This window comes from Eutrigla gurnardus (assembly GCF_963514095.1).
Source record: "Eutrigla gurnardus genome assembly, chromosome: 20".
NCBI classification, from domain to species: domain Eukaryota; kingdom Metazoa; phylum Chordata; class Actinopteri; order Perciformes; family Triglidae; genus Eutrigla; species Eutrigla gurnardus.
The window spans coordinates 20,332,058-20,344,500 of record NC_139931.1 but is presented as its reverse complement, the minus strand read 5'-3'; the positions used below and the strand labels follow the sequence as shown (position 1 = coordinate 20,344,500).

Below are 12,443 nucleotides of genomic sequence, written 5' to 3'. Positions count from 1 at the left end.
AGCCCTCTTCAGTTGAGGTCTTGGATTCATTTTAATTTCTACACCCTCTCTTTCAGGTGTTTCCCTGGACTGTACAAAGACAGGCAAAATGTTAGGCCTGTATCAAAATTATCAAAGAAAAGGCAAGGGACAAAAATGACACCAGTCCAGCTTTTTCTTTTGCAAAGCTCCTCAGACAGGACTCCCAAACCGTCTGAGGAGCTGGATATTACTCCCCTACCCTTCACGGCTCCAGAGTTTCAGGCCATGCCAAAAGCCCGCTGTGTATCATGCCAGGAGTGTGTGCCCCTGCAGCTCCTCAGCCTCCACATTGAGACATGCACCCAGCCTAAAGGCAATGATGAGGTATAGCTTCCTCACAAGAAACTATAACATATTTATGTTCTTTCTCTCTTTTCATTGTACTTGTTGGTGTTGTCAGCATGTAATCTCTTAAATTCCACACCAACAAGTGGATGGTGGGACCATGTAAGCTTACCAAACATGCTATTAATGCACTTTGTAATTCCTCTGCCTTATGTTTACTTTTATAGACCAAATGTGATGATGACATCATCAACTTGGATGCTGAGGTTGCGGTAAGCTATCAAGACAAAACTTACTCAGGATGGAGGTCATATATAGTATTTCATATTATTGAGACAGAGATTTATGATTTAATTACCAGAAATGTATGATATTAATGACCCAATGATGTCCTACAGGTGTCCAGTGATGTGCAGCCAGCATATTTGGAGAGCGAGGTGAGCAGACTGCAGTGCAAAAACAAAGGTCCACTTTGGTCTGCCTGGATTGTACAATTACAATATGTGCAACCACCAAGCACCAAACATGAAATACTACTAATTTTACAGAAAGTAAAACACTCCCTATGTACATATTTCTATTTTTACTTTACTTTTTACTTAACTTACTTATAATAAATAAATGTTACTTACTCTTCAGCTGTGTCTAAACCCTCCTCAAAATGCCTACCTTCTCATCCATAGGCTAGAGTTAGGGTTCAAAAGTTCTTAAATTTTCTTGGCGTACACAACAAGTCAGGTAATCAAGCGCATGTAAAACCTTGGTATTTAAGAAATAATTAACCAGCAGTGACAAGATCAAGACTCATCAAAGACCACAATGTTGTATCATACCTCTGAAACAGCATTGCAATATTTCCTTCATGTCCTTTTTTGTTTTTTAAATAGGTACTGTAAGTTATTTCTTATCTTCATAGGTTGCTTGTCCAGTGTGTTGTGAGCTATTTGCAAAGGATGACATTCTTATACATGCCAGTGTCTGTGGGGAGAGGTAAAAACAATTTCAAACTAATTTTTGAAACAATAATTTTAGTTTTTTGTTACAGGGTTCGCATGGTCATAAAATTCATATAAAAGTGTGCAATTAGATGACTTGTTTCCAGGCTTGGTATTAACAGAATGTTCTTGGCAAATGTTTTTAATATATAATGTTTTTGGCTATTGTATCTCTTCTCTTCCTCTCTCCTTACCTCTTCTCAATTATTTTCTCTTCCTCTCTCTCTCTTCCCCTCTTCTCCAAATCTCCTCACCTCTTCTCAGTTCTCTTCTCGTACTCTCCTCTTTCTCTTCATTTCACTTTTCTCCTCGATCTTCTTCTTCTACTCATTTCTTTCCCCCTCTCCTCATTACTTTCACTCCTCCTCCTATTCTCATCTCCTCATTCCCTTTCCCTTCTGCTCCTTATTCCTCTTCTCCTCCTCCTACTTCTCCAATAAGAGCCTCATTATTGCACCCCATAATCACCATATAGGCCTATCTATTTTAAACTACTTAAATTTACCTAAGACTGTTTTAAATTTTGACAACTGATAGATTCAGGTTATGCTTTTAAATAAATTGAAAATGCTATTATATATTTACAGGGACACAAATGAATGGCATGCAAATATCTGTGAGGACACCCATGACCACTACAACAGGTATGCAGTAGTATTGAGTTTGTTATGTGACCTGATGCTTGTCTTGGCTTGTGCTTGTGGACCTGAATTGCAGCAGGGGTTGTAGCCGATTCCGTGGTCTGTCCAGGGACCATGGTCTCTGGCACGGCCAGTGGTCACAACCACTAGGGGCGCTAAAGACACTGGTCCCGACCAGCTCCTCAGTGGTCGCGACCAGTAGCTCTGTGGCACGGACCAGCGGGTCTCTGGCACGGCCAGTGGTCACAACCACTAGGGGCGCTAAAGACACTGGTCCCGACCAGCTCCTCAGTGGTCGGGACCAGTAGCTCTGTGGCACGGACCAGCTGGTCTCTGGCACGGCCAGTGGTCACAACCACTAGGGGCGCTAAAGATACTGGTCCCGACCAGCTCCTCAGTGATCTGCCCTGTGGTCCCTGTGGTCTGTGAAGCAGCTTTAGTATTTTCTCACCTTTACACTCGTTTTGGCAGCACTGCTAGCTGGATAAATGTCAGAGATCATAATCTTTTGTCTATAAAATAGAATTATTATGATTAATATTGTTATTATTATTGATTATGAAGATCGGTGTGGTCGGGACCAGCTGGTCTCTGGCACGGCCAGTGGTCACAACCACTAGGGGCGCTAAAGACACTGGTCTGTCTTGTGGTCCTTGTCATCTGCCTGTTGTCTTACCGAGTGGTCTTTGGAGTAGTTGTACATTTAATACACCTTGTTGGGACCTAACCGTTAGGACTACACAATGCGGCCTACAGAAGCCCACACATGCGGCCAGGACAAAGGGACAAAGGGGATTAAAAACTACACCGCCATTTTAGTTTCACATCTCACCCAGGTGAGAGATGCGACGCCACCCAACCATCCTATTGGCTGACATCTTCAGGGAACCCCGGGGGGTCCCCTGGAGCGGCCTGAGCTTTATAAACCGAAGCCGCCCGGAGAACGCTCTCTTATTCACAATTACTCCGACTCCTACTCTGGCCTCTTCCTACAACCGGCGCAACACCACGTTGCAACGGGAGGCGACCCCCTCCCGCAGCGCACCGCTGCAACAAGAGGAACCAAGCCGGTTCCTGCCGTCCAGCTACCAGACGCTGTCTGAAGTAAGCTGACTAAATCGCCAAGCCGCGATTATATCGCCGTCCGTGGAAGAAAGAAACACGGACTGTTTTCTTTATTTGAGTTTGATCAACGAGAGGAAACCCGCTCCGCTCTCGTCTGGACGAAGCCGACTCATCACGTCCCCCGCTGACGCCGGGGACTCACGAACCACCGCCGTTACGGAACGCCGTCATCGTCTTACGCAACGATACCAGTAAGAGGCTATCAGTCTGGGCAGAGACACAAGTGATAGTGTAGGATATGCTTGTAATTCTTGTTAATGTGTTTTAAGTTCTGATCGCGGACCGCCGAGTCCGTTGGTTCATGTGCTGCTGTATTTGAATGCTGATATCGCCGCTGGGTTGATTTCTGTAACAGTGTTTTCGACTAACCTCCGCCATATTCGCGAGCTCAGAAAGCCTCTACTATCAGTTAAAAGACCGGTCTCGCGGAATAAACGCCAGTTCATTCACGCGAGCCCGTGTGATAACGGCACGCTTGCTGTCCCTCCGAATATCGCTCGCGCATCCTCTCTCTCTTTGTTTGTGCCCCGCTAACACACACACACCGCACACACGTGTCCTAAGCCAGCTGTTCCCGGCGGGCGCTAGGGACATAGCTACATCTGGTGGCTACATACGGCTATCTCTCTCTCTCGCTACTCCGTCAGACCTCAGTGGCTCCGCCCCTGACCGCTGCGAGGAATAGCTCCACCTCTCTCTCTCTCTCGCTACCCCATCGAACCTCAGTGGCTCCGCCCCTGAACGCTGCGAGGAATAGCTCCATCTGGTGGCCGCACATCAGCTATCTCTCCCTCTCTCTCTCGACACGCACGCACGCACGCACACACACACACACACACGCACACGCACGCACACACACACATACGCACACACACACTCCACGTGTGTCTCTCCTTCTGTTTAGCTTAGTTTTGTGTGTTAGGTAGTTAGGTAATAAGGCTTTGTTAATTGCAGTGTTATTGATTGTGATCATTATTACTGATTTTAATAAATCTTATTATATTATAACTAGCGGTCTCTTGTGCTTGTTGTGTGTATGTCACTGGATAACAGCAGGTTGTGAAGGCTAGTGCTTGAATTTCACGCCTTTTTATTGTTCGATTGGTTTTGTACTCCTATGCCAATGATCACGATGATTGGCATGTGAGTATAAAACCTTTATATTGAGACTGAATACAGTTTTAGGTTATCTTTTCCCTGATCCCAGGGTGGTGCCCCGTTTATTCATGATTATATCATGATAATATATTAAATATAATTATTAATACCGATAATCATATTGATATTGATAGTTAACTGTTGATAACCAAATCTGCTCCTGCTACAACCCCAACATAAATGTCGCCCCGTGTGAGGGCTTCTTAAACCAGCTTTATCCAGAGATTTATGCACAATAACCTGAGAATTATAGTAATAATAACAATAATAGGAATTGTTGTTATTGATATCATTGTTTAGAAATCGATGTTCAAGGATCGCTTTGTTTGCTCCCTGTTACTATTTGCCAAGCAAATACAGTTGAGGGTTGCATGTGCATGTTGTGATTAGCCATTTATTGTTTGACAACAATACTAACAAACACAGGGTTAGGGATACTAAGACGCGTTATAACACTGTTATTACTCACCAGAGGTGCTAGAGACACCTCATTGACAGTCCACAGGCTGTAGAAGAGTACTAACATCTCCATTGTAAGTCACAGGTCGACGCAGCTCACCTGTGCACCCACATCAGTATAACAACAAATACATTCTTTTTTCTTGCGATTAGCACCGAACAAGTAAAGCCACCGTATTCTCCCTTTACTAGAAGTAGAGCAGAGAATAGAGCCACAGAGTGCACCGACTCTGTGAACGTTGAAATTGTACCTTGCTATTTCCACCACGGGTTCTAGCTCGAGTTAAAATTTCAAAATAATTCCCTAACTGTTCCTGCCGCGCATTTCAGTTAGCGTGCCTTTGGCAAAGAATTAAGTAAGCAGCCTACAGTAAGTCTGAGTTGCTGTATAGAATCATTAGAGCGTGAAGCTGACCTCTCTAAAAGAGAACCGCCAGTCACCTTATCAGGTGATTTGCATAACCCCCTCCTTTCTCTCCAGACACAATGGAGAACTTTTGTGAACAGTTCATCTCATCTGTGGCACAGAGCCTTCAGACAGGCTACTCTGAGTTTTTGCAGAAACTAAATCTCAGTGAGTGCCAAGAGGAGATCAACGTGTTACTGAACAGCAGATCTGATGAAGTAACATCATCCAAGGGTCCATTGTTAAAATGCTTGCTACTGACTTTCTACAAACAAACCTGCCTCTTGGTTCAGAGTAAATCTGCCCTAGAGAAAAAAGTGGTAGCACTAGAGGAGCAAAGTGCTTGTCACCTCCACGACGCTCAAGCAGCAGACATGAGAGCCATGCGTTATTTAGATGTCCTGCACACCACAGAGTCCCAGTTTTTGTCCTACAAGAACAGGTGGTCAAAGTCTAAACCAGAATGTCCTCCCTCAGCCGACTCGGCCAGTCAGTGTGATTCAGGCTTCTCCGACTTCCCCTCTTTTCGTAGTGAAAATACGACTCCCCCGCCATGCAGAAGATGGGAACAGTTACCAGCGGACACAAAGTCCTTAAGACAAACTCCACTGAGAGACAGCGGTAACGGCTACGCAGCTTCCCATTGCTCCGACACAGACAGTGAAGAAACCAGCAGTGGAACTTACACAAGTTCTCCTCCAAAATCTTCCTATCTTTGGAACAAACCTGTAATTTGCGACGCGCCTCCTCAACCTAGCTTAGTCTCGCCTTCACCAGAAAGGATGCCACAGCGCTTCCGCTTTCAAGAGCTAGAGAGCATGGCTAAAGATATTCAACATTTTGATCCCGACAACTCGAACCATAATATTGACGAATATTTGAGAGAGTTAGACAGACTCCTGATTGACCTCCCCCATGCCTCCTCACGGGAGAAGCTCAGACTAGTCGGGAAGACCACAACCAGACATGTCCGCAGTTTCATAGGAACACTTGCACCCAGAACCCAGGACCGATACCCCAGACTTTGTGCAGCACTCCGGAAGGAGTATAGCCGGGACTGGGATCCCGCCGCCGCTACGATCAGTGCCCTCGCCGTTGTACATGAGGAGCAGGAATCACCCACGGAGTACTATTGGCGCTTCAGAGCCGCCTATGCTCAGGGCCGTAACTCCCCAGGAGTGGAGGAAGAGCCTGCCTTCAAGGCCCTCTTCCTGCATAACCTACACGAAAGTGTGCGCTACGATGCCACCATACACTTCAGGACACATCGACTCTCCATGCAAGAGATTCGTAATTACGCACAGATGGCTTGGGAAACCCACTTAGCGCGCAAACTTAAAAGCCAGCCCGCTAACTTCGACACATCTGCGTCCGAAACGTCTGCCGCCTTAAAGCATAGCCCTCGTAACAGCGCGAAAGGGGGTGAGCGGCCAGCACGCCCCAGGAATCAGACAAAACCAAGGAACGAGAGTAACTCCCAAACATCCGCCGCCTTAAAGCAGAGCCCTCGTAATCGCGCGAAAGGGGGTGAGCGGCCAGCACGCCCCTGGAATCAGACAAACTCCCAAACTGACGAAGATAGGGATCCGTGCGACCCGATCGAGAAGCTGATAAAAACGATAGCGCTATGGCGTGACGCGACCCAACCATCACTAAACTCCCCCCAGAAGCCTGGTAAGAGACGGCGTGGGGATACTGAGCATCACCGACATGCCCACCAACTGCGTCGAGATGGGCATTCACACAGAAGTAGTAGGAAGCCCTACTCCGAAATTCTGTCTCAGTCACGTGAACCAGCAGTGTACAAACATGACAACTCAGATAATGACAGCGCCTCTGACATTTCCTCTGTTTCTGGCTACATGGAGCGTTACAGCCCTGAGCCACAACATAGTAAATATGGCTAACTTAAATCTTCTTCAGGAGTAAACCAAACGACCACTAACCCCTTCTCCTTTTCCTCGCTTTCCTTTTCCTCCTTCGTTCCGTTTCATAGTTGGGGTGTGTCCTGTTTGAAACTACCTGAGTGTAATGATAATGTTGATGTTTGTGAAAATTGTGTCTTAGCAGATGTTTGATATAGGTTAGATGGTTAGAAATCTCTGCCCAGACCGTAGAAATCTCTGCCCAGACCTTGCCTCAATCTCTGCCCAGACAATGCCTCCATCAAAGTCATGGACTTTAACCTGAATGAACTGTTTAACCTCTTTTCCATGGAATATACAGACTGTTTGGACTCCCACGTGTTTCAAGGAATACATGGACGGTTCGGCCCTTATGTTGCTCCGAAGGTTGCGTCCCACACCTCAACCTTCAGACCAAAAGGGGGACTGTTGGGACCTAACCGTTAGGACTACACAATGCGGCCTACAGAAGCCCACACATGCGGCCAGGACAAAGGGACAAAGGGGATTAAAAACTACACCGCCATTTTAGTTTCACATCTCACCCAGGTGAGAGATGCGACGCCACCCAACCATCCTATTGGCTGACATCTTCAGGGAACCCCGGGGGGTCCCCTGGAGCGGCCTGAGCTTTATAAACCGAAGCCGCCCGGAGAACGCTCTCTTATTCACAATTACTCCGACTCCTACTCTGGCCTCTTCCTACAACCGGCGCAACACCACGTTGCAACGGGAGGCGACCCCCTCCCGCAGCGCACCGCTGCAACAAGAGGAACCAAGCCGGTTCCTGCCGTCCAGCTACCAGACGCTGTCTGAAGTAAGCTGACTAAATCGCCAAGCCGCGATTATATCGCCGTCCGTGGAAGAAAGAAACACGGACTGTTTTCTTTATTTGAGTTTGATCAACGAGAGGAAACCCGCTCCGCTCTCGTCTGGACGAAGCCGACTCATCACGTCCCCCGCTGACGCCGGGGACTCACGAACCACCGCCGTTACGGAACGCCGTCATCGTCTTACGCAACGATACCAGTAAGAGGCTATCAGTCTGGGCAGAGACACAAGTGATAGTGTAGGATATGCTTGTAATTCTTGTTAATGTGTTTTAAGTTCTGATCGCGGACCGCCGAGTCCGTTGGTTCATGTGCTGCTGTATTTGAATGCTGATATCGCCGCTGGGTTGATTTCTGTAACAGTGTTTTCGACTAACCTCCGCCATATTCGCGAGCTCAGAAAGCCTCTACTATCAGTTAAAAGACCGGTCTCGCGGAATAAACGCCAGTTCATTCACGCGAGCCCGTGTGATAACGGCACGCTTGCTGTCCCTCCGAATATCGCTCGCGCATCCTCTCTCTCTTTGTTTGTGCCCCGCTAACACACACACACCGCACACACGTGTCCTAAGCCAGCTGTTCCCGGCGGGCGCTAGGGACATAGCTACATCTGGTGGCTACATACGGCTATCTCTCTCTCTCGCTACTCCGTCAGACCTCAGTGGCTCCGCCCCTGACCGCTGCGAGGAATAGCTCCACCTCTCTCTCTCTCTCGCTACCCCATCGAACCTCAGTGGCTCCGCCCCTGAACGCTGCGAGGAATAGCTCCATCTGGTGGCCGCACATCAGCTATCTCTCCCTCTCTCTCTCGACACGCACGCACGCACGCACACACACACACACACACGCACACGCACGCACACACACACATACGCACACACACACTCCACGTGTGTCTCTCCTTCTGTTTAGCTTAGTTTTGTGTGTTAGGTAGTTAGGTAATAAGGCTTTGTTAATTGCAGTGTTATTGATTGTGATCATTATTACTGATTTTAATAAATCTTATTATATTATAACTAGCGGTCTCTTGTGCTTGTTGTGTGTATGTCACTGGATAACAGCAGGTTGTGAAGGCTAGTGCTTGAATTTCACGCCTTTTTATTGTTCGATTGGTTTTGTACTCCTATGCCAATGATCACGATGATTGGCATGTGAGTATAAAACCTTTATATTGAGACTGAATACAGTTTTAGGTTATCTTTTCCCTGATCCCAGGGTGGTGCCCCGTTTATTCATGATTATATCATGATAATATATTAAATATAATTATTAATACCGATAATCATATTGATATTGATAGTTAACTGTTGATAACCAAATCTGCTCCTGCTACAACCCCAACAACCTTCTCCCTATAATAAGGGAATTATTTTGTCTGACAAAATTTTTTACTATCAATAGAAATCATACTGACTGAAGTTATCATTTTTCCTGACTTCAACCAAGCTGTTGAACAACTAAACTGTTCAAATGTATTGTGTTCCATATTTTGAGATGTTTTTATAATTGTTTTTTGTGTTGTTTCTGTGAAGCAACAAATATAGCACTGTGCCGAAGGCAAATTTCCCCTCGGGGACAAAGTTATTTCTATTCCGTTATGATTTCTATTGATAGTAAAAATATTTGTCAGACAAAATAATTATTTTTACATTGATTCAGCACAGTGTTGCCAACACAATGAGAAAAGGGAGAAGGTGTATTAAATGTACAACTACTCCAAAGACCACTCGGTAAGACAACAGGCAGATGACAAGGACCACAAGACAGACCAGTGTCTTTAGCGCCCCTAGTGGTTGTGACCACTGGCCGTGCCAGAGACCAGCTGGTCCCGACCACACCGATCTTCATTATCAATAATAATAACAATATTAATCATAATAATTCTATTTTATAGACAAAAGATTATGATCTCTGACATTTATCCAGCTAACAGTGCTGCCAAAACGAGTGTAAAAGGGAGAAAATACTAAAGCTGCTTCACAGACCACAGGTACCACAGGGCAGATCACTGAGGAGCTGGTCGGGACCAGTGTCTTTAGCGCCCCTAGTGGTTGTGACCACTGGTCCGTGCCAGAGACCAGCTGGTCCGTGCCACAGAGCTACTGGTCGCGACCACTGAGGAGCTGGTCGGGACCAGTGTCTTTAGCGCCCCTAGTGGTTGTGACCACTGGTCCGTGCCAGAGACCATGGTCCCTGGACAGACCACGGAATCGGCTACAACCCCTTCTCCTGAATTGTCAATAATATTGTCTTGATATGGTTGTGTAGTGTATCAGACATCCTGATGTCACTTGAAAAGAAAGTTGACCAGTCCAACACATTCAACATCAATGTTACAAGGGAGGACCTGTATCAAAGGGGGATGAAACAGTGGTCCAGGCAAAAACAAGCCTCCCCAAAGAATCGACTTGTGGTTTCTTTCATTGGAGAATATGGAATTGACCAAGGCGCTCTTCGTGAAGAGTTTCTTACTGGTATGTCTTCCCATCAAGGCTAAAAGAAGTAATGAAATGCAAATTTAATAAATGACCAATGTGAAGAATATCTTGCATTTGACAGAATCAGATTTATTTGTCATTACAGAAATGGTGCGTGGAATCGAGACACATTTCTTTGACGGAAATGGTGAAATGGGGAAAAACCCTAAATACAGTATATTAGACTTCCAGGACAACAAGTTCAAGTATGTGCTATAGTATGTGTGTGTCAAAAATACAGTTTTATTATGAAATCGAGTAGAAATAATACACAAGATTACAGTAATGTCATGTTGATCTAAATTGTTTGTGTCATTGTCAATAAGGACATGTGGGGAGATTCTAGCTACTAGTTTGGTGCAGGGGGGTCCTGCACCAAACTTTCTCACAAGATGGTGCTATCATTTCTTGTGTCATGGGGAGATGGACAACAATGGTGTGCCTGATGAAGTAACTGCTCCGGACATTAAAAACCTGAAGAAAGAGGTATTTGAAACAGTTTTATAGATGCATAACTTTTCAATGTCATGTTAAATTTATCAGAAAATGTTTTTCTACTTTGTCAGTAACATGGTTGAGTTTGTACTTCCAGGTTGAAAATGCAGAGATCGAAGCACTGATGGAACTATCAGATGCAATTGTGGCGTGTGGCTACACAGGGCCAATAAAGGTTGACCGCAAAAAGGCCATCATAGAGTATGTTAACACAATATTTAAATATTTGTCACAAAATGCTTCAGTGTTAACATTTTTACTCTGAGTAAATACAGTCATTTTTTCTTAATATTTCTTAGTGCCATCGCTTTGCATGGACTGGTGAGACTGATCCCGATACTGAACCAGCTACGTGAGGGGTTAAGGCTCTATGGATTAGATGAGGTTTTGGCACACCACCACCAGATGTGCCAGCAGCTCTTTGTTACCGGCCTCATACAGGAAGTCAGTAATATGAATGAATATTTCTTTAATTAAAATAGTCAGCACATGTTGATTTTCTCTTATTGCTTATTCCACATTTTACTTCCAGCCACCTTCTGCTATTGGTGTTAAAAGAACATCACAGGCAGCAACATACAATCAAGTATACATGTAAATCTGCAATGTGCAAACCTCACTGCACCTGTGACCCGAACATGTGTAATTCTTCCCTCTAAGGATTTACCATGTTGTTTCTGTTTTTAATTTGTCTCATTAATTTAGGTGGATTCAGGCTTCCTTGTGCGTGCTCCATCTCCTGATTTCAGTGAGGAAGGGTCTGTGAGAAGGCAGCGGGAGGTGAAAGTTATCAACTTCCTGCAGGATTTCCTGCAAAAGCTGGAGGACAGAGGTAATAAACTGCATAGAATCATTTTTTGGATAACTTTTGTCTATCGCTCTTTTTAATAACCTTATATGCACTTTTTTTAAACCTATTTTATTCAGTTTGTATTTTTATAGCTTTCCCCCTAGTTTTAGGTTTATACACGTGTATTCTGTCAAATTCTATACGCAATGTGCACACTTAAGACTATCTCATAGCTTGGTAACCCTGCCGTTTTTATGATTAAAGGCATTGTGCCAACTGAAATGTTGGAAATGACTTATTTGTATTTCTCTCTATAAGAAGAAGCAGACAACCAAGAAGAGGGAAGCCCTTCAGGTCAAAGAAATCACCTGCAAGATGTGCCCGGAACAACTGGCACGGAGAAGCATCTATCAGTTCGGAGCTTCTTCCAGTGGGTCACGGGTCATGCACACATTCCACTGATTGAATCCGAAAGGGAGACATTCAAGATAGTGGTTAACTTTGACCATGACTGCAACTCCCACTATGGGGAACATAGCCTTTGTTACCCCATTGTTAATGCGTGTGCAGCTGGCCTTACATTCCCTACACGACACTTAGGAACCTACCACGATTTTGAAAAAAACGTAACCACAGCAATCCATTTTGGTTTTGGGTTCAGCAGGCACTAAGCTAGCATTCCAAGGCCCCCTATCTGCCTGAAGTTGTTGCTACTTGCACCAATAGTTTTAGAATAGATTAGAATAGAAATGTTCTCTCATTGTTGACTTGTGAAAATTGAGTTGTCATTTGTTAACTATAAACTATGTACAGTAGCAGCTTATTAACATTCTGAACACTTGTTGGGGTAATTGTTG

General features: G+C 45.1%; 2 protein-coding genes across 2 annotated transcripts; both read left to right on the top strand.

Moving 5' to 3' along the window:
- Positions 1 to 219: 219 nt before the first annotated feature.
- LOC311030726 (uncharacterized protein) lies at positions 220 to 10,230 on the top strand. Its single transcript, XM_084036676.1, has 6 exons — positions 220 to 345; positions 534 to 578; positions 705 to 743; positions 1,223 to 1,296; positions 1,889 to 1,945; positions 10,101 to 10,230. The coding sequence occupies exons 1-6, from the start codon at positions 247 to 249 to the stop codon at positions 10,117 to 10,119; spliced, it is 333 nt and encodes a 110-aa protein (XP_083892802.1). The 5' UTR covers positions 220 to 246; the 3' UTR covers positions 10,120 to 10,230.
- A 428-nt stretch (positions 10,231 to 10,658) lies between these two features.
- Positions 10,659 to 11,827, top strand: LOC311031492 (uncharacterized protein; the record flags this gene model as incomplete). Its single annotated transcript, XM_084037797.1, has 5 exons — positions 10,659 to 10,787; positions 10,894 to 10,997; positions 11,096 to 11,240; positions 11,502 to 11,628; positions 11,808 to 11,827. The coding sequence occupies exons 1-5, from the start codon at positions 10,725 to 10,727 to the stop codon at positions 11,825 to 11,827; spliced, it is 459 nt and encodes a 152-aa protein (XP_083893923.1). The 5' UTR covers positions 10,659 to 10,724.
- Positions 11,828 to 12,443: the final 616 nt, after the last annotated feature.

Coding starts and splice junctions, on each gene's coding strand:
- LOC311030726 (XM_084036676.1), top strand. CDS start 247: ATGCCAAAAGCCCGCTGTGTATCATGCCAGGAGTGTGTGCCCCTGCAG. Junction 579..704: donor ACTTGGATGCTGAGGTTGCG/GTAAGCTATCAA, acceptor GATGTCCTACAG/GTGTCCAGTGATGTGCAGCC. Junction 1,297..1,888: donor GCCAGTGTCTGTGGGGAGAG/GTAAAAACAATT, acceptor ATATATTTACAG/GGACACAAATGAATGGCATG.